Genomic DNA, 23,036 nt, shown 5'->3' with positions numbered 1-23,036 from the left:
ATCTCTGGCAACGGTGCACGGGGCACACACACATCTAGCATGGAATGGACATGAAGCAAAACATCTTGAAGAACAACAGTTATAAAAGGTTAGAAACAGGTTTTTATACTGATAGGCTCAAGGAGCTCAATCTCTTTAGCTTGACAAAGAGAATGTTGAGGGTTGACTTAATTATAGTCTAGGAGTACCTTCACAGGGAATAAATATTTAATAATGGGCTCTTCAGTCTAGTAGAGAAACATGATCCAATGAATGGAAGTTAAAGCTAAACAAATCCAGACTGAAAATAAGGCATAATTTTTCCACAGTAATTAACCACTGGAATAATTTACCAAGGTTTGTGCTGGATTCTCCATCACTGACAGTTTTTAATTAAGATTGGATATTTTTCTAAATATATGCTTTATGAATTATTTTGGGGAAGTTTTATGGTCTGTGCTATGTGGGAGATCAGAACAGATTATTACACGGCACAACTGTGATGTGCAGAGGAATCGCCGGGAACCCCCATATAAATCCTAACTGGCCATGGGGTGAAATTTGTCTGTTTATTGGAAGAGGTGAGCATAAGAGATTTGCTTGGTACATGTATTCTCTGTGTGTTGTGCTTTAAACATCTATTTATTAGCAACCGTGTAAGGCTCTTTCACTGGGAGAAGGTTCCACAGACTCATAGAGCCCTAAGCTCCAAGGAAAAGGGCGAGTACTTAAATTGACCAGGTTTCTTCCTAAGTCCCATGGGTAAGAATAGGTGCCTTACACCTTGAGCCTTGAGAGCAAGGGTGGGAAGGCCTAAATTGATTGGGTCATGCTTTACATCCTTGATAAGGTATAGGTGGGGTGTCCTAAATTGACCCGGTATGCCTTAAGCCCTCGGTAGGGCATAGGAGGGGTGCCCTAGTTTTCCGCAGGTAACATACTGGTGGAGAATGCGGACAACCTAGGTCATTTGGATTGAGCCTTATACAGCAGTTGGACAGAATATTTGTGCTCTTCTGTCAACAGGACTGCAGCCTGTTGACAGAATGAACACTCCAGGGAATAGGGAAAGTGGGAAACTTACGTTGAAAATCCAGGAAATTGGTTGAGGAACCAAACCTCTTTGCAAAGTGGATAGTGGACCGAGGTCTGTGCCCATGGGAAGATGATTCTTTTCAAGGGGAAAAATGCATTGGAACATGTGTGTGAAGGATTTGAAGCATACCGCAATAATATGAAGTTTACATTGAATAAATGGACTGTAAAGACTGCGGCTGGGTGGGCACTATGGAAAGTGTCTTGTAATCTGTCAAGATTAGTAATATCTCAGGAAAACCACTTAGACTTTGAATTGAAATTGGATATGGTAAAGGATACCTTAAATCAGCATAAAGCCTCTGTAAGTAGGGAAATAGAGATATTACATTTGAAATTGAGGGATGTTCAGGCAGTTGTCAGAACCATCCTGCAGGAAAAACAAGATTGGGCCCAGGCACGCGACGATCATTCTGCCTGCGTGCAACAGATTAAGACTTGAAATATAAACTGAGAGCCCAGAGGGGCATTGTGGTAGCAGTAAGGAGAGGAGTAGGTGCAGATACCAGGGGTACTTCAAACCCCTGAGATGATACTTAACTAGGGAAGGGTATATGGACTGATCCCGAGGGGACAGATCCCGGATGGTCATACCCCTTACCCCCATGCCTTTCCCAAAGGGTCATATGCCTCCTTGAGAAGGGAACGGCAGAAACTGTGGATGGTAGCAGAATTTACAGACCACCTTAAGAGACTGCAGCTGCAACCCGATCCCAGGGCAGTAAATTATTACAATTGTCCCTTCTGCCCTTAGACTCTATGAATAAGTAAAATGGTTGTTAATATGTACAAAGAGATCAACTCTTTTTTGACTCACAAGTTCCAAAGCAGTTGCCATCCATGAACGACAGCAAACTGAGTAGTCTGGAAAACATTCAGAAACAACCTCTACAATGAAAAACACCTTAACCATTACTTTTAACATCAAATGCTACCTTGCAGATATGAGAAATGTGTTCTCCTGTCATCCAAAACCCTTCCTACAGAAAGGCAGGAGGAAAAAAAGAAGTTACTTCTAATATTAAGAGGCATCAGAGGGAGATGACTTGTACTGCCTGCCTTCTTGCATTAGGAGTAGCAGATGGCCCGGTGGAGGGAAAAGAACTCTCAAGTTCACAGTTTTGTAGTATAGCCTGCATTGCAGTTGATTCTTCTTCCCTGTCCAACTGCACGCAAACTAAGGCAATGTCTCCAGGATGGGGACAGGCAGCGGCAGACACAGCTGGTTGGGGTGTAGGTGACCTTCCTTGAGCAGCTCGGGAACCCCCTCCACTTCCAAGGAGTAGAGAGTCCTCCAGAAAGGGAGTATAGGAACCAGTTAGTTTTTTGGGTAGAGGAAGAGGGAGGAGAGTACAAAAAGGTTGGGCAGTTACGTTGTTCACAGAGGGAAGTGGGAGCAAGAGCAGAAAGAGGAGCAGACCCTGAGCTAGTGTTGCCAACTTAACGACTTTGTCACTACATTTTGTGACTTTTTTGATTTCCTAGTGAGAAAATAAGTGTCAAAGTGATTAGTGACAAATCTAGCATTCAGAGAAAGAAGTCACCAATATGTATAGTCACAAAATCATTCACAAGCTGCTCAGTAATGTTAATAAAATCCATTCTATGCTCTTCTTACTTCATTCTGTTGCAAACCAAGTCAATGTCATTAGGTCTCAATTGAGCATGTCCTCGAAAGGAAGCACATTCCAGGGCTTTTTGGGCTGAGATCACTATAATCTGCAGGTGAGGAAAAGAAGTTTGTGGAGGGTAATTAAATACTTTGCTAAAGCCAGTTGCACTTTGGAGAGAGCAGCATATTAGCCAGGTCTTATTTTTACTCAATTGTGTTCTTTCTCGCTGTACCGAAGTAGGTAGCGCACCGTGTGATGTAGGGAAAGATGGGTAATGAAGTGGGCAGGGCAGGGGAGGCAGGTTAGCCAGCGAGGAGAGCCCCATGGATGGAAGGTGGGGTGGGATGAGACGGGGCCATGTGCCCCAATGGAGTGGGGGGCACTGTGCCTCCAGGGATGAAGCTCTTACTATAGGATCAAAGGTGGAGCTGGCTTGATTTGAGCTCCCTCTTACTCCTTCCCCTGACTTGGCCTGGGATCAGCTGCCCAGCAATTTTCAGAACTGAAACCCTGGAAGCAGGGAGGTGGGGGAAGGGGTCAGGTTAGCGGATTTTTGTTTTTAAGTCCACTTTCTTGGTTCCCTGCAGCACCGAGCTCAGGTCAGGTGAATGCCATCTTCCCCCTGGTTCTGGGCTCTCTTTCACTAACCTGTCAGCTCAAATCCAGGCTGGCAAAAAAGGGAGGCTCAGCTGGAATTAACCAACCCCAGCCAACCTGGGCTGCAGTGTACAGAACACGCTTCCCAATGAGCAGAGGGCTGCAGTTTCCTCCCAATGAGCAGAGGGCGCCCTCCTGATGATGACAGTGTACTGTTGTAGTTGTTTCTGGTGTGCAACAGAATGTAGTAAGAAGAGCATGGAATGGATTTTACTAACACTATTGAGCTGTTTGTGAATGATTGTGTGACTATACTCACCTGTGTGTGTGTGTATATTTATATAAAATTCTCTGTTGATTTCTCTGGACATTTTGTTTGGTGACATTTTTAACTCTTTTTGAGTGCTTAAACAGCTACATATAGCGATTTTTCAGTTTGTCTGGTGTCTTTCTGCTCTATGGAGTTGGCAACAGTGCCCTGAGCTGCTGTGCACTTCACAGACCGAGAACCTGCACTCTCCACTCCCTTTTCTGAAAAGTGCACTGGCCCAGCCTGCTCCCTCTAGCTCCCCTCATGGAAAACAATGTCTGCTCCTGGGCAGCTGAGCTGTTGCTCTCTGCTCCTTAGAAGAAAGGAACAGGAGAGAAGTAGGGACCTCCTTGAGGGCAACAGCAATGGAGCCCTATGGAGTGGGGAGCAGAGGTGGTTGAATTAATTGTATTGGTGCCAGAGAAAAGTCAGTACTGTCTGAACTGCATATTAATTTGGAGGTATAAGTTAGTTGCATTAGGACCTGTCTCCCATTCCCTGCAGTAATTGAGTCCAGAACTGGTTTCTTATATTCACTGAGTGAGGAAATAATCATAAAAAATTTCATAATTAAAAATCCTAATCTGAAAATTAGTGCACAACACTCAACAAAACTCAGATGTTCCACATTTTGCCCATGCCACACATTTGGATGGCTTGCATCACACAGTTGCAGGTTTGAAGGCTGAAAGAAATGGGAGGTAGATATGGCTTTAAATCCATGCAGAGTCCTTGTGATTCACTGAAGGGTTAAGGCCATAAAGGTACATCTCCACCATGCTTCTGCAGCACTCCTTGAGAACCACCACCTTCAGTATTGGCAGCACAGCTTGGTTTTGTTGATTATCCGTCACTGTTCTCCACTAATGTCCCTTTGATGGGGCAATAAAGATGTTTAGTACAAGCTGATGATTTTCAGAGGAGCATTAATTTATGATCCTTGATCTCCAGTTTTCATTCCATCATTCGCTGACCACACATCTGGTTCATCCTTCTGCAACAGTCATTTAAATCACGCCCATTGTGGCAGTTTTACATTTTCACTGTTAAGTAGCTATTTCATATACACAGCATTTTTCTACCCCATTTTTGCATATAAGTCATGCCTTCTGGCTTCCCTCAGAGACATGCAGTGGATAGGAATATATGAGTCATAACAATTTGAACTCTTCTTAGTTACTTAGTCATCCACTCTGCAGTGAAACATTTCTAGTTTGAAGAACAAATGTTTTAAAGATTAGATAGCATGTAAAAGATTGCTTTCACCTCCTTCCCAAATAAATTGCCATGTAACATACAATAATGGTTTGACATTTGGTCTAAACAATGTTGGATCCCCAATGAGCTTTTTTTTTCCATTCATGGACAAAAATGACCCAAAATGACTGATATCAAAATATATATTAGTGCAGTAAATTAAGTTATTTGAGATGAATTTTCAGTAACCTGTTTCATGACTCATCATTTTGATATAAATGATTTAAAATAATAAAGGGTGATAATTGGAACACGTGGAATGTGATCAATTTGCATCTAAAATAGGTGCTTGTCTCCTAAAGAGGGACAGTTGAGAGATGTGAACTGAATAGCAGTTAATATCTTCTGTGTGAGAGTAGAAGGGTATCTGTACTTTGCATCTGAATCTGAGCTGGTTTGGCATATTTTTGGAATCTGCAACCATTGTACTCACAGCAAAGAGAAACAATCAAATTCATGTGTGAAGAGTGAGGTTCATTTTGGGTAAGTTCGTTTTGTTCAATATGTTTGAGATAAGCATGTGCTAGCATGTGGTCTCTGTGACCAAACCCATCACATGAGTGAACCATTAATGCATGCCAGCAGGGTCCATGCAGCCAGTTGCTAAGCGGCAGGCCAGTGCACTATACATTCTGAACTTAGGTAGCCATGTAGACAAGCCCAAAATACACATTCTCCATCTCTGTAGATTTAATGGGGTGCAAATCTACAATATATAGTGTATCTGATAGTGTTGAATTCTCTTCCTAATAGAGGGCTTGCTCCTGTAGTTGCTGCATAGGCAAAATTCCCACTTAAATGAAGGTGTTGTACTGAGCCTATAATTTTTCAGAGGATTGATTGTAAAATTTTATTTCTGTAATGATATTCTGGCTCGGTTTGGAGATGAGCAAGAAAATATCAGGAGATAGGACAAAGGGCTTCAATCTGGTACCATATAATCAATTACAGATGTATTTTTTTTAATTTGACAGTCAAATGGTAGGATTGTAAAATAGTTATAGTTGAGACAGAATTTACGTATCTAACTAGCATATTTGGCAATGATTACAAGAGCAAAATTCAAGGTCATCTTTGAAAATTTCACCCAACAAGTCTTACCATTTAAGTATTATCACAAATGCATACAAACGTTATATGTTTGCACACAAATGTTGCTGCGTTTTGTCATTACCTTCTTGAAAACACATCAACTACTTTTTTAAACAATGTAAGCTAATGATGATCGCTTTAAAAGAAGCCACAAATGGACTGAACTGTCAATCACCGGTTCATTCACCTGCACGTCCACCAATGTAATATATGCCATCATATGCCAGCAATGCCCCTCTGCTATGTACATCGACCAAACTGGACAATCTCTACGGAAAAGGATAAATGGACACAAATCAGATATTAAGAATGGCAATATACAAAAACCTGTAAGAGAACACTTCAACCTCCCTGGCCACACTATAGCAGACCTTAAGGTGGCCATCCTGCAGCAAAAAAACTTCAGGACCAGACTTCAAAGAGAAACTGCTGAGCTTCAGTTCATCTGTAAATTTGACACCATCAGCTCAGGATTAAACAAAGACTGTGAATGGTTTGCCAACTACAAAACCAGTTTCTCCTCCCTTGGTTTTCACACCTCAACTGCTAGAACAGGACCTCATCCTCCCTGATTGAACTAACCTCGTTATCTCTAGCTTGCTTGCATATATATACCTGCCCCTGGAAATTTCCACTACATGCATCTGATGAAGTGGGTATTCAGCCACGAAAGCTCATGCTCCAAAATGTCTGTTAGTCTATAAGGTGCCACAGGATTCTTTGCTGCAAAAAATGTGTTTCTTAATTTGAGGTAGCTAACTTGAGTTAGCTGTCATGATGTAAAATCCTAATAAAATCAAAGTCAACTCCAGGTGGTAGGTGAAGTGTTGACCTTTAACTATCTACATCTAGGTTAAGGGTTGGCAACATTCAGCATGCAGCCCATCAGGGTAATCCACTGGCGGGCCGCAAGACGTTTTGTTTACGTTGACCGTCCTCAGGCATGGCCCCCACAGCTCCCAGTGGCTGTGGTCAATGTCTACAAAATGTCTTGCAGCCTGCAATCAGCTTACCCTGATGGGCTGCAGGTTGCCCACCACTGACCTACATTCTTTGGTCCTAGATGTATAACATATGCATTTTAATACATCCAAATGTATTTGTTTGAATGGGTCGAGTAAGAAGCAATTCAGATTGCTCTGTATGAGTGTTCTATCCTAATAATCATTTATCACTCCACCCATCTTTTTGTCATCCACAAATTTTATCAGCAGTGACTTTTTTATTTACTTCCAGATCATTGATAAAATGTTAAATAGCATCAAGCCATGAACTGATCCCTGTGGAACTTTACTAGAAACAACTCCATTAAATGATGATTTCCCATTGACAACTATTTTTTAATCTGTTAATTAACCAGTCCTTACTCCATTGAATGTGTGCTTTATTTATATGGTAGAGTGTTAATTTTTTAATGAGACTGTCAGCAGTACTAAGTCAAACACTTTACAGACGTCTACGTTCATTACATCTACTCAGTTACCTTTCTAAACCAAATACATAATTACCTCAAAAAATGAATTTTTTTTGACACAGTCTGTTTTCCCTAAAACTGGAATTAGTTATATTACCATCATTTAATTCTTTATTAATTGAATCCTGTATCAAGTTTTCCATTATTTTGCCCAGGACTGACATCAGTCTAACTGGCCTTCAGTGACCCATTTGTGATCTCTTGAACCTACACTTTTATGACTCTTGGGTGCAAGAGTATCCGGGCCTCCTTATTTAAAAATGTTTATCCCTAGTGGATGCTATTCAACATCCTTCTCAGTTACTAATAGATGGAAAAGTAATTCATCATCTTCCTATGATGAGTACGTCACCCTGCTTCTTTCCAAATGCAGAACAAATATTCTACTTGTAGGTTTGCGTGTGTCACATTTGATTTGCTCATCGACTGAATGCAGGTTATCCTGCTTTACCAATTTCAGACACTTTTTAATCAACTTACTTATCTCAACATTGCCCACGATATGTGGGAAAGAGATTTACCGCTCTCTGTTAAAGATCTGATTATATGACAGAGTTGCATGCAATAACAGGAGACTGGACCTGATGTCCCAGTAGGTCCCTTCCAGTCCTAGGTCTTATGTCCTAATATATAACTAACATCACTGCTTTTATCATCACTGTATTTAGACAAGAGGCATATATACTTGGTAAGAGATGTCACTTTAGGTCTGAAGAAACTACTTTAAAAAATGCCCTGGGAGTATTTTTTCACACCTCTTGGTGATGTGACATGAAACAACAAGTTTGTCCTGCAGCACAAACTGCAAAAAGTGGCAACCTTAGGTATAATCTCAATAGGTGACAATCCTTCTTTCAATACACTATCTAGTTTGTGGCACAATGACTGCCTATGCAGCTCAAAATTGCGCTGATGGTTTCTTTTGAGTACCATATTAATTGCTAATACATTCAGTTTGCTCTTGCTATCACTCTAATGCTCTTCTTAGGTCTTTCCCAAGTATCTTCTTTCTGGTGAATTCTAACATTAATAAATTTGTATGCTACAAAACCTGCAGTAATCATATTTATATAGTCATGGACATGTTAGTCTCATTAACACTTGTAAACTCAATATTTCTAATTACATGCTGCACATATTAATGGAGAAGAAATCTGTGTTTTACTGTGTAGGATGTGACCATGTAACTTCATAGCACAAAAATGTCTATGTTTTGCTTTTCTTGGAGATAGTCCTGCTGCATAATTATGAATTCATGTGTAGTTTGGACCCAGAAACTTAAAATTGAGTTGTGTGTCTAATAATGAAGATTGAAATGATGTCATGATGATTTATAAAACATATTATCAATAATGAGATATCCTGTGTTGAAATTCCACCACAACATTCACAACAAATTGTGCAAGATGAAATATCTTCAAGGAAATAACATGACATGCTGCAAACCACAGACCTGAAAATTACCAATGTGAGCTCAGATGGCTGTCTGCTAAGCAATTCAGCCATACAAACTTGATTCATGTAAAGGGGGATAGGGTGCCCTATGTAAAACCCTCCAAGTTCAGTGCTGTTGCACCTGCTTACATATGCTGTGAATTGTGGCTCAGGATATCTGGGGCGGGGTGGGAGGGGAACAAAGCAGTCATCCAGCATGGACAGTGAATTTGCCACTTAGCTTAGTATCTTCATGTCTTGTTTGAAGGAAGAACAAGTGATACTGGTAGGTGGACAGTATGTACAATGAAAGGAGAAATAAATCTGATGAAAATGAAGTGTTAGTATCTGTAAATGCTCAAAACGGTTCACCAGAGAAAGATATATTTTAAGCTAATATGCATGTGTAAGGGGATTGTTGTCCCCTTACTAAAACTCAGTGGGGATGTTTTGATTGGCTGGCTCCCTGTACTAAAAGTAAGGGGAAGGGTCAATGGAAAATCAGGACCCTGAGACTGACAGTCCCCAGGAACAACGGGGAGAGGCCAATGCTCCACGTCAGCCTGGTTGACAGGGCAGGCAGGCTAATCAGGGAGTCAGGAGGCCAGGGTGGGTCCTGTTCTTTGTGTGAGCTGGAATTGCCTGGGTCAGACAGACTGGGGATGAGCTAAGGAGAAAGCTGGGGACAGGGGCGGCTCTAGGAATTCTGCCACCTCAAGCACGGCAGGTAGGCTGCCTTCCGCGGCTTGCCTATGGACGGTCCTCTGGTCCCGCGGCTTCAGCGGACCCTCCGCAGGCAAGCCGCCGAGGGCAGCCTGCCTGCCGCCTTCGTGGTGCCGGCAGAGCGCCCCCCGCTACTTGCTGCCCCAAGCATGCGCTTGGCGTGCTGGGGCCTGGAGACGCACCTGGCTGGGGCCCACGCTGAGCTGGGAGCAGAGTTACAGAAGCAGCCCACAGAGAGCAGACCTGTGCTGGGAACAGAGCTGTAGCAACCAGAGCCAGAGGGGCCAGAGAAGCAGCCCAGGGAGCTGCAGGCAGTGTAGCAGCAGCAGTTGTACTGATGCAAAGTGGTGGAGCTGGAGCTGAGGCTGGAGCAGTCTGGTTCTGGGTGCGGTGAGCAGCTGGAGAGAGCGAGGGGAGACCCTGGGCAGTGAGCCCCGTGCAGGGAGACACCCCCAACCAAGACGCCTTGCAGGCCACACTTGGAGAGGGATCGTGACCCCAGCAGGGCAGGGGCAATGCTGTGAAGAAGGGTCCTGCTACCTAGAGCCTGAGGGTTTGTGGCCACTGCCAGAGTAAGTGTCTGATCCACAGCATCCCTGCAGCACAGCCGGGGCCTGAGAAGGAGTCTTGGGACTTGTGAGGAACAGACTGAACTTGCCTTACATTCCAGAGATGCTGGTTGTGATGTCCCTGTGCCACAGAGCGGGGTTATGTGTTTTCCTTTAACCTTTCCCATTTTTTCCTTATTTTTTTAATTGATTGTTGTTTAATCAATTGTATTTGCTTTGAACTGTATGTAATGATCAGTGGGTCAGGGGAGCATCCAGTGCACAGAGAGCACCGCAGAGTGGGGACCCCCTAACCCCTGCCCTAAGTGACCACGACAAGCTTGGGGATTGAGCACCCCAGGAATCCTGGCCCCAGCCTTGTTGGGATTACAAGGGCTCTGCGACACACGGCAGGGGAACCCTTGAGGTCAGGCAGACCCCTGGGTAAAGGAAGTGGGAGCGAGGACTCAGATCCTTTCGCTAGCTCATTTCACCGGGGTAGCGTATAAGTCAGGAAAGTTCCTCACAATAGCAGGCCCATTCCCCCACTTACACATGTATTTTCAGTCTTTAAAAAGACAACATAGATATAGTAGATTGAAAAGACTTCATGCAATGTTTTGTGCCTCTTTCAGTTTAGTTTGCACTTCATATGTTGCCGAGACTTTGTTTAAACACTGTCATGCAGCAGTGTCAAATTTTTATCTGTCTTTGCTGGATCTCTCTGTGAACTGCAGATAGGTACTCCAATGATTTCCTTGCATTAGCTCCCATGTGCGAGTCACAAATGCTGTTTCTTCCTTTTGCCTTCTCATGAGCTCTTGCCTTTGAAAGTCTGCTTTCTGCATGAAGTTTGAACATGTCAAAAACAAACTCACCTTAGCACTTCACCTCTTATTAGATAGGTCATGAATCTTTCCTATGATTATGCACATTAAAAAATTATGTATGTACGAAAGGCACGTTTTATAAAGAAAGCTGGGCATAGTGGTGGTTCTCTCCTGGAATATTTTATTCAGCCAGAAGGACAGAAATGCTTTCATTGTTCAGACACAGTCCAATCCTGTGCAGTATATGTATTTGAGCTTTTAACTGAGATGTAAAATTGAGGCCCTGACCACATGTGGTCATTAAAGATCCATGACATATTTGAAAGAATTAGGGTGCTAGCGCCAATATCCTGGCCAAGTTTAAATATGGATTATACCTTCTTTCTGTTGTAGGGTCCCATATTGCAAATGCTTGGGGCATGTCTGCATGACAGACTTAAATTGACCTACGTTAGGTCAATTTACAGCCACCGCAGTAATTACTGTGGTAGCTGATGTGCACATTAACCTCCTTCTGTCAGTGGTGCGTGTCCTCACCAGGAACGCTTCCACCAACTGAAGAGGGGCAGTGTGGGGAGCTGAAAGCCAGGGCTCTCAGCCCTGTGCAGCTCACCTCAGGAAGCCCAGTTGCTCCCCAGGCTCTTGGCTCCCCAGCCACCCAGGCTTCTCACCTTCCCACCAGGGGGCAGCTGTCCACGGGTGCAGCCTGGCTGGGATCAGGGAGCCAAGGTTTCTTGACTTCTTCTCCAGCATGCAGCCCTGGAATTGACAAGACAGCCAATGTAAGTAAGTACTGCATCACCCTAAGTACACTGACATAGGCCGTATACCTCTCATGGAGGTGGAGTTATGTCAGTGTAGTAGGGCACTTATATCAGCGGGGCAAGGCTGTAGTGTGTACATTGATGCAATTAGGTTGATGTAAGATGCCTAACTGTGTAGTGTAGACCAGTTCTCAGTATCTGCTTAATCTTAAAGAATGTGAGTAGTTGCACTGAAGCCAATAGGACTTACTCATGTGCTTAAATTTAACCAATGCATATGTGCACCCAGTTTCAACTGGATGTGATATTCTTTGTGCTATGCATCTGTGCTGTGTGCTGTTAAATAGATGTTCAGTCTGTGTGTCTGTATGTGTGTAACAAGTCTCCTATTTGACTCCAGTAGGAACCCTGAGTTCACATATAAATGTATGATTATGTTGTTTCTGTCAGGAAAATTACTGTTAGATTTATACCAAAAATAAAAAAGTCCAAGGCTCTAGGCGCCCTTGCCAAAGTTATGAGAACAAAATTAGATTGCCCACAGAACATCAATCTCCCCTTCACCCACACATCTGATTTCTCTCAAAGGCTTGTTTTTCACATTAGCCCATGTAAATACATGTGTCTTGCAGCATATTCCGAAGGTCAGTGGATTTGGGCTATTTCAGACTTGGGTGGAAATTAGTGCTAGATGAATTTTGTATTTTTGTTTAGCTTTAATTTAAGTTGCACAGATGATTAAATCAGAAGTTCTAGTCCAGGATCTCTTAACTTTTGCTGGGTTTCCACTGGATATAACTTGTGAGATGTAAGCCAAATGTTGTTTATTCTTTGTGAACTGGTTGTGGGTTGTATGAGCGAAATGGACAGTGGGGACCTGGTTGTACCCAGAAGTCATCTCTTGATCAGTCTGAGACAAGTCTATACATTAGTTTCCAAATGAAGAAAAAGTGAGTAGTAGACAGATGCAAAACACAGTACTGTGTTTCTCGAACCATAATATGCTGAAATCCTTAAGCTGTTACAGATACCCCACTACAAAATTTATTTTGACAGTAAAATAAATGTGTGTGCTGGATGCCTCAGAGTAAAAAGTGGAGACAGTCTCACTTTCATGACATGCTTGATAAATTAATCTAACTGGATAAAGAACTGGAATACTTCTGTCCACGCTTGCTCTGAAAATTGATTGCAAAAATGGCATTGGTGGATTCCATGTATGTCTCTTTATGAATCTTTCAAAGGTACTGTTTACAAATAAAAAAATTTTTCTGTGATTCATAAAGCCACACTTCTATCTGTTTAATTATGGGTAGAGCTTTTAGTACCAACTAGCTTGTAGCATCATCTACAGTTATGGTTGCCAGTTTTCATTTGCCAGACTTTTAAGCTGAGATTTTTTTCCATGCCAGGTAGGGTGATCAGATATGCCAATTTTATAGGGACAGTCCCGATCTTTGGGGCTTTTTCTTATATAGGCACCTATTATCCTCCTCCCCCTGTCCTGATTTGTCACGCTTGCTATCTGGTCACCCTAATGCTACGTGACTGTGCCAGGCTGATTTTTTTTGTCTTTTTTTTTTTTTTAAGTTTCACCTGAGAACTGAAAACTGCCCATACTTGGCCAAGCCTCTGAAAAATTTCATTTTGAATGTACTTAGTAGAGACTTGTTTGAAGTTTGGCAACTAAAATCTCCAAGAGTTCTTCTGTACTGAGCATGCTCCAGCCGAAGGCTGCAGGGGCTGAGCAGGACTTTCTTGAACACTGGGGTATCAGGCCCGAGAACTGAGAGCAGAAGCAGGGTAGCGGTAGGGAAGCAGTTAGGGGAGCAGACCAGGAACCAGAGTTGGGGCTGAGGAAGCAAAGCTGGATGATGGTGAGAACCAGGGTAGGAGGTGGATCAGAGCAGAGGGTGTGGAGAGGAACAAGAGCTAAGGAGTGGGACAGAGGGATAGAAACAGAATGAAAAGGGTAGAATCATAGGGTTAGAAGGAACTGCAAGGGTCATCTAGTGTATCCCCTGCCAAGATGCAAGATTTGTTGTACCTAAACCATCCAAGCACGTGGCTATCCAGCCTCCTTTTGAAAACCTCCATGGAAGGAGCTTCCACGACTTCTCCAGGCAGTGTGTTCTGTTGTCCTGCTGTTCTTACAGTTAGAAATTTTTTCCTGAGATTTGATCTAAATCTGCTATGCTGTAGTTTGAACCCATTGCCTCTTGTTCTCTTTTGCTGCAGAGGGCAGGACAACTTTTTTTCTTTCTATCTATCTATCTATCTATCTATCTATCTATCTTTTTTTTTTTAAATAATAGCCTTTCAAGTATCTGAAGACCACCATCATATCCTCCCTTAATCTCCTCTTTTCCAAAGTAAACATACCTAGTTCCTTCAGTCTTTGCTCATGTCACTTGCATTCCATCCCTTTGATCATCTTTGTCGCTCACCTCTGGATCTTTTCCAGTTTCTCTACTTCCTTTTTATCCCTTATGGCCAAAATTGGATACAGTACTCCAGCTGAGGCCTAACCAGCACTGAGAAGAGCGGTACTATCACCTCCTGTGACTTGCCTTCTACGCCTCTGTTAATGCAACCTAAAATTGCATTTGCTTTTTTTCTAACTGCATTCCATTGATGATTCATGTTGAGGTTGTGATCCACCACAACTCCTAGATGCTTCTCAGCAGTGCTGCTGCCAAGCCAGTTTTTCCTCATTCTGTATTTGTGCATTTGGTTTTTCTTCCCTCAGTGTAGCACCTGAATTTTGTCTTCGTTGAATTTCATTGTGTTGTCTATAGCTGATAGGGAGTTCTAAAAGTTGGCTAGCAATCTTATGCTTGATGGAAAGACTAACACCATAAATATGCTTCTCTTCAGAAGACTTTCCTTTCCAAAAGAAAGTATAGCCACCTCCATCTTCTTTCACTTGCCTGACTGGTCTAATTTAGGGAAGCAATATTAATATAATATCTTGCAAATTCTCTAGCAGTTTTGGCAATTCTTCTTTCAGGACAGTTACTGCTTGGGGAACCCATGAGAGTGCAAACATTTCCAACTGGCAAACTTCATTTCTTTGCTTTGTATGTTTTGCTTTTAGGTAGAATGATCCCCCTGGACATGGCCATCCAGCTGGGGTGTGTGTGAGAGAGCCTATGTTTAGGGCATCTTTTCTAGGTGAGCAGAGGTAATCCTGAAAAGGACTGCTCAGTCACAACCGCAGCTGCGCTTCTATCTCAAAATTCCAAATGCAAGACGACCAACACATGGCTGCTGCCTGCTTACAGATTTGTGACTAGGGACTCCCAGATATCACTGTTCCTGTCCCCAACACCACTCATCCATCACCGCAGGACTTTGTTAGTGGGAGATATTAACACCTTTGGCAGAGGCCTACGTGTGAAATCTTTTAACATGGGGGAGGCAGTGCGCTGGCAGAAACCTCTCAAAACTTGAAGGAGTCCTGGACTTGGTGGCAGGGATGTCCAAGACAACCAGTTGAGGTCTTGAAGTTTGGACCACACTTCATTTGGAACCTTACTTCAGAACTGTTTGCCAAGAGTGGCCCTCCCAGGAGTATAAGACAACATAGTTCTGAGGGTCAGTGGAACACACAAGTCTCTCCACCGCAACAAGGTAATGGTTCCAGGAGACGACCACCTGACCTAAGAATGATAATGTGATATTTTTAAAGAAAGCGGACAAGTCAATGTTTGGGAATTACTGAGGCATTGTCCTCCTCTCCATTGCTGGGAAGATCCTCGCTCGCATTCTTTTGAACTGTCTCCTCTCTCTTGCAGATTATGTCCTTCCAGAATCCCAATGTGGTTTCAGACCATCTTGGGACATCCACTGACATGATTTTTGTTTTCAACAGAACCAAGAGAAATGTACAGAACAACACTAGCCATTGTTTATGGCATTGATTGACCTAACTAAGGCCTTTGATTCCATCAATCATGAAGTTTTATGGAAATTGTTGTCTAGGCTCAGTTGTTCATTGAAGTTCATTTGCATTCTCAGGCTCCTTCATAATGGGATGACTGCCACCATCCAGTTCACCATCTGTATTGGTGTTAAGTAGTGCTGTGTTGTTGCCCCAACTCTTTTTTCCATCCATCTTGCCATGATCTTGTTTCTTATTCATGACTTGCTTTCTTCTGAAATAGGGATTGAGTATCACATGGATGGCCAGTTCTTCAACCTTCGGCATCTTCATTTTAAAATTAAGATCACCAGGACTGTTATTACTGACCCTCAGTATGCTGATGACTATGCTATACTCATGCACACCAAGGCTGACTTGAAATTCACTCTATCATAGCCTGGGGCTTTCCCTCAACATTGGAAAGACTAAGGTGCTTCACCAGCCTGCCCCAGCACAAGTTTCCTTCTCTCACAAATTGTCATCAGTGGTGAATTCCTGGAAAACTTTGGTAGCCCCATCTCCCAGACAGCCAATCTAGATGTGGAGATCAAACATAGGATCCATTGTGCCAACTCATCCTTCAGAAAGTTGCTTCATCATGTCTTCATTGACAGAGATCTGCGGATGTAAAGTAAGATTCTGGTCTATAACGCAGTACTCATCCCCACTCTTCTTTATGGGTGTGAGGCATGAGTGACATACTGAAGCCATCTTATGCATCTGGAGTGGTACCAACAATGCTGCTGCAGGAAGATTTTCCATATTAGATGGGAAGACCGTCACACCAATGCCAGTATTCTCTCTTCAGCTATATCACCAGTGTTGAGGCAAAGATTATAAAACATCAACTTTGTGGGGCTGGCCATTGTGTTTGGATGGCTGATACTCGGCTTCTGAAGCAAGTCCTCTTTTCTCAACTTAGTCGTGGTAAGAGGACTTGTAGGGGGACAGAGGAAATGCTACAAGGACACCATGAAAGTATCTTAAGAAGCAAGGTCATGAACTGGGAAGAGCTGGCTGGCAATAGACTGCAATGGCATTGCATCATACATCAAGCTTCAGCCTGTTTTGAAGATAATGGCCTTGCTCAAGAAGCTGAGAAATGGCAGAGGAGGTAAGGAAAGTGTACAGTATCCCAGCCAGCAGTTGTGCTCTCTCCAAACTACCACTTCTCATATAGGTGGAAAAACCTGTAGAGCCTGGATTGAATTCCTCAGCCATTTTTAGTCTCATGAGTGACATTTCTCCTGTCAGACATCATCCTCGTATTGAGGGATAGCTGCTGATGATGGTAATTTTCAAAAGCACCTAAGTAGGTTATGCACCTAATTCCTATTGATTTCAATAGGAGTTAGGCACCTAACCTGCTTAGGTACTTTTTAAAATCCCACTAGGGTCTATCTGAATCTTTAGGAGTCGAAATGCATTTTTGAAAATCTGGCCTTTTAGCCATTTAACAGCCATGAGAAGGGCCTGCAGACTTGTTTCTATTAGGAGAATAGTCCATGGAGAAACTTTTCACCTGGTACCAACTTTTGCACTAGGGAACAGAGAAAAAGTAGACCAAAACAGGGGAGCTATATTGAGGGTGGTGGTGTGGGGAATGGAAGAAAGTGAAGAAAATAGGGAGGGATCTGGAAGAGAGAGGGGGAAACTGAAGATGATGGGAATGGCAGAGAGAGGGAGAAGGGGGAGAAAACAGAGAGACTGAGAACTAGGGACTTCACATAAAGGTAGAGAAAGAGAGGAAAGAATTGGAAGATAGTGGGTGAAAATGTAAAGCAAAAATAGATGAAAAAGGAGGGAAATGGAGAGAGATTTAGCAAAAACAACAACAACAACAACCAGGGAAACGCAGCAATGGGAAATGGCAGAGTCCTGGTGCAGACCTGTCACAAATAGGGGAATACACGCCCAAAGGGATGGGAACTACTGAGTTAAACATACATGTAGGGTGTAGCATTATTTGGTTCATTCAGGGATGTGGAATTATTAAATTCTGCATCCTTCTAAGTAGGAGTTCTAGAATTAAGATATTAGGGTGTGGGTAATAGAACTGACTTGTGAAGGTACAACAATATTAACTAAACAAGTATTGTTCTGGGGAGTGATGGCAGCATAGATATACAGACAGTCCTTGACTTCATGATGTTCGACTTACAATAAACAGTACTTACAACGTTTCTGAATTTACTCCCTGATTCGACTTACAATTGGTTTAGACTTTACAATGCTTGGTCCTGCAATGGAGTGGATTGTGGTTCCAAGTTACGACGTTTTGACTTATTACGCAATTTTCATGAACCAATTGTGCCATGAGTCCGAGAATGCCTGTATCTCATTTATGCTAGAAAATGTAGTCTTTGTACAAGCACATGCTGGAAATTTTCAAACTCTGTATTCAGTCATACAAATTCATCTGCTTGACAACTCTATCTCATATTTTCCAGTGATTTCATACACAGTGACTTACAATCATGTCTTTATCTTGTTCCATTTCCAATTCCCATCAAATTCAGTAGGAGTTTTAGGTAGTAACGCATGGCAACGTAAAGCCCTTAGCTTTTACTAAACAGTAGATAAATGGGAAATGCTTTAGCAACTCAGCAAATAAAATAAAACACATAGGCACACATATTTGTTCTTGTTTAATTTCATAAGAAGTTGACTGAGTTTATAATGTTTTCATTGTAAACATTACTGTAGGTTAAAAGCATAGAGAGAAAATATTTTTTGAAGTGAAAATTTCAGTCCTTATATAGGTGGTCACAACTCCACTGACTTCAAAAATGTGATGTCTGTTTGTCATAGCACTTCAATTCACCTGGCTTTGTGCATACTCAGCAGTTTTGAAAAACAGGCTATAGGGGCCCAAAATTAGAAGTAAGTTTTGAAATGTCCCTTAAAGCCTAAGGACTCTCTCTGAGTCAGTGGCAGAGCTCAGAATAGAAACCAAGAACTCTGAATTCCAGGCCCTGTTCTAACCACATAACGTTGTAGTAAGTTATTGCTTTACTGCTATTTAAAGGACTAGTAAGAATTTTCTTTCTTTTTTTCTTCACCCTAGAAACTACCTCTTCAGGTTACATCTTGAAGATCTATCTCTAATCCAGGTACGTGCAATATATTTTTCTGTCTATCTCAATTAGTTTCTGGTTTTGATGTGTTGAAATAAATGTTTCAAAGCTGTTAATCAAGATATTCAGATGCTTCAGCAGACTGAATGGCTATTTTTGTCATCTTTGTTGCCCCTCATTATGTAAATCACATTACTCATTTTAATTCCAGATTAGCCTTTGTCCTGGGCCATACAGTCCTGCTGTTATCTCACTATCTACTGTGATTTTTTGTGAGTTAATGCTTACAAAATGGAAGATGGGGAGAGAAATGGTTGTTGTACTGTACAAGTGGTCTTACTTGCAACTGAGTACCCTGCTATGGTTTTGTCGTGAAACTCTCTTAAGAATACATTATCCCTGTTATTAGAGCTTGAAATCCAATTCTTCAGGCTTCAAGAAAAGATTAGAAAAAAACTCAGATTAATTAATTTCCCCCCTGAACTTTGTAAGGACATAGGAGGCTGCCACATTCAGAATTTGTCATGTATCTCAGCCTTATATTCACACTGGCCTCTGAATCCCTTTTCTTTTTACAGCAATACAGTAGTATTCTTGCCAAGCGCACACTGCCAAAAACAAAAGAATTTCTCATCCTTTTTGAGTTCTTGGCTCTAAAAATTGTTTTACTGACTTTGATTTAAATTGGCTCTGAGTTATGGTATGGAAATACAAAATAGGAATTTGTAGTTTTTGACACCTTTGTTGTTTTTGTTTGTTACTGTTTTATGTTGAATTCCCTGGCTATTATTGCATAATACAATCTTGTATTTCTAAATATGAAAAAATGTCAGTTAATTAGAGTGAGTCTGGCCTTGTGGTTTGTGGAGCCCGAAGATTTTGTACGTGTACAAATTAGGCCAAGAAATGCCTTGCCCTATGGTCCCACAATAGTAGAGGCAAAAGATTAAGCAATCTAGTGAGCTGCCACGATTACAGCATCCCACAAAGTAGTGTTCTTGTTCTTAAGGTTGGACATCAATTGCACTATCAGAGTTTTAATATTATCTACTTTGAATCCAGGTTAACTACTTTCACCTAAAGATTTTCAATTTATATTTCACTTCCTAAAATATTGTTCAGTTTTTCAATATTGAGATTCTTCTTGACCCAAGGCACTAAAATGGATCTGAAGCAGCCATTAGCATTTCATAGAATCCTAGAAGATTAGAGTTGGAAGAGACTTCAGGACCGCTAATCCAAACCTCTGCTCAAAGCAGGACCAACTCCAACTAAATCATCCCAGCCAGGGCTTTGTCAAGCCTGGCCTTAAAAACCTCTAAGGATGGAGATTCCATCACCTCCCTAGGTAACCCATTCCAGTGCTTCACCACTCTCCTAGTGAAAAAGTTTTTCCTAATATCCAACCTAGACCTTCTCCCCTGCAACTTGAGACCATTGCTCCTTGTTCTGTCATCTGCCACCACTGAGAATAGCCTAGCTCCATCCTCTTTGGAACCCCCACCTCCCTTCAGGTAGTTGAAGGCTGTTATCAAATCCCCCCTCACTCTTCTCTTCTGCAAACTAAATAACCCCAGTTCCCTCAGCCTCTCCTCATAAATCATGTGCCCCAGCCCCCTAATCATTTTTTGTTGCTCTGCACTGGACTCTCTCCAATTTGTCCACATCTTTTCTGTAGTGGGGGGCCCAAAACTGGAAGCAATACTCCATATGTGACCTCACCAATGCTGAATAGAAGGGAATAATCACTCCCCTCAATCTGCTGGCAGTGCTCCTACTAATGCAGCCCAATATGCCATTAGCCTTCTTGGCAACAAGGGTACATTGTTGCCTCATATCCAGCTTCTTGTCCACTATACTTCCCAGGTCCTTTTCTCCAGAACTTCTGCAGAAGGTCCCCCAGGACTCTGCACTTGTCCTCGTTGAACCTCATCCGATTTCTTTTGGCCCAATCCTCCAATTTGTGTAGGTAACTCTGGACCCTATCCCTACCTCCAGCGTATCTACCTCTCTCTCTAGCTTAGTGTCCTCTGCGAACTTTCTGAGGGTGCAAATCATCCCATCATCCAGATCATTAATGAAGATGTTGAAAAAAAAAAAAACAGCCCCAGGACTGACCCTTGGGGCATGCTGCTTCATACCAGCTGCCAATAAGATATCAAGTAGTTGATCACTATTCGCTGAGACCGATGATCTAGCCAGCTTTCTATCCACCTTATGGTCCATTCCTCTAATCCATACTTTTTAACTTGCTGGCAAGAATACTGTGGGACACCATATCAAATGCTTTGCTAAAATCAAGGTATATCACGTCCACCACTTTCCCCATATCCACAGAGCCAGTTACCTCATCATAGAAGGCAATCAGATTGGTCAGGCATGACTTGCCCTTGGTGAATTCATGTTGATTTTTCCTGATCACCCTCCTCTCCTCCAAGTGCTTCAAAATGGATTCCTTGAGGATCTGCTCCATGATCTTTCTGGGGACTGAGGTGAGGCTGACCGATCTGTAGTTCCCCAGATTCTCCTCCTTCCCTTTTTAAAATATGGGCACTATATTTGCCTTTTTCAGTAGTCTGAGACCTCCCCTGATCACCACGAGTTTTCAAAGATAATGGCCAATGGCTCTGCAATCACATCAGCCAACTCCCTCAGAACCCTCAGATGCATTGCGTCCGGCCACGTGGACTTTTCTAAATAGTGCTTAACCTGTTCATCCACCATTGAGGGCTGCTCACCCTTGCCCAGTGCAGCAGTCTGGGAGCTGACCTTGTCTGTGAAGATTGAAGCAAAAAAAGCATTTAGTACTTCAACTTTTTCCACATCATCTGTCACTAGGTTGCCTCCCCTATTCAGTAAGGGTCCCACACTTTCTATGACCTTCTTGTTGCTAACATACTTGTAGAAACCCTTCTTCTTACCCTTCATATCCCCTGCTAGCTGCAACTCCAAATGTGCTTTGGGCTCACTGATTACATCCTTGCATGCTGAAGGAATATCTTTATACTTCTCCCTAGTCATCTGTCCGAGTTTCCACTTCTTGTAAGCTTCCTTTTTGTGTTTAAGCTCCGCAAAGATTTCTCTGTTAAGCCAAGCTGGCTGCTTGCCATATTTGCTATTCTTTCTGCATATTGGGATGGTTTATTCCTGCGCCTTCAATAAGGCTTCTTTAAAATACAGTCAGCTCTCCTGGACTCCTCCCCCCCCTCATATTAGCGTCCCAGGGGATCCTGCCCATCAGTTCCCTGAGGGAGTCAAAGTCTGCTTTTCTGAAGTCCAGGGTCCGTATTCTGCTGCTCTCCTTTCTTCCTTGGTACGTCCACATCTCGAATACTGTGTACAGGTGTGGTCTCCTTACCTCAAAAAAGATATACTGGCACTAGAAAAGGTTCAGAAAAGGGCAACTAAAATGATTAGGGGTTTGGAGAGGGTCCCATATCAGGAAAGATTAAAGAGGCTAGACCTCTTCAGCTTGGAAAAGAGGAGACTAAGGGGGGATATGATAGAGGTATATAAAATCATGAGTGATGTGGAGAAAGTGGATAAGGAAAAGTTATTTACTTATTCCCATAATATAAGAACTAGGGGTCATCAAATGAAATTAATAGGCAGCAGGTTTAAAACAAATAAAAGGAAGTTCTTCTTCATACTGTGCACAGTCAACTTGTGGAACTACTTACCTGAGGAGGTTGTGAAGGCTAGGACTATTAACAGCTTTTAAAAGAGAACTGGATAAATTCATGGTGGTTAAGTCCATAAATGGCTATTAGCCAGGATGGGTAAGGAATGATGTCCCTAGCCTCTGTTTGTCAGAGGATGGAGATGGATGACAGGAGAGTAATCACTTGATCATTGCCTGTTAGGTTCATTCCCTCTGGGGCACCTGGCATTGACCACTGTCAGTAGACAGATACTGGACTAAATGGACCTTTGGTCTGACCCGGTACGGCCGTTCTTATGTTCTTTTGTCAGGATCCTGAATTCAGCAACCTTATGATTACTGTTGACCAGGTTGCCACCCACTTCTACTTCCCCTACCAATTATTCCCTGTTTGTAAGCAGCAGGTCAAGAGGAGCACGGTCCCTAGTTCATTCCTCCAGCATTTGCAAGAGGAAGTTTTCCCCAACACTCTCTAAAAACTTCCTGAATTGTCTGCGCACTGCTGTATTGCTCTCCCAGCAGATGTCAGGATGATTGAAGTCCCCTATGAGAATCAGGGCCTGTGATCTGGAAACTTCTGTTAGTTGTCCGAAAAAAGCCTCCTCTATCGCCTCCTCCTGTTCTGGTGGACTATAGCAGACACCTATCAGAATATCC

At 42.5% G+C, this 23,036-nt stretch overlaps 1 protein-coding gene across 1 annotated transcript in view; it reads left to right on the top strand.

The window, feature by feature from the left end:
- The window catches only part of SEMA5A (semaphorin 5A), a 630,546-nt gene that overhangs the window by 225,465 nt on the left and 382,045 nt on the right, over positions 1–23,036 (top strand). Inside the window, exon 4 of the mRNA XM_050938145.1 lies at positions 18,709–18,754. Coding sequence (XP_050794102.1) covers positions 18,709–18,754 — 46 coding nt within the window. The remainder of the gene's footprint in view (positions 1–18,708; positions 18,755–23,036) is intronic.

This window comes from Gopherus flavomarginatus, chromosome 2, assembly GCF_025201925.1.
Source record: "Gopherus flavomarginatus isolate rGopFla2 chromosome 2, rGopFla2.mat.asm, whole genome shotgun sequence".
In the NCBI taxonomy this organism is placed as follows: domain Eukaryota; kingdom Metazoa; phylum Chordata; order Testudines; family Testudinidae; genus Gopherus; species Gopherus flavomarginatus.
This window is presented reverse-complemented; position numbering and strand designations above follow the sequence as displayed.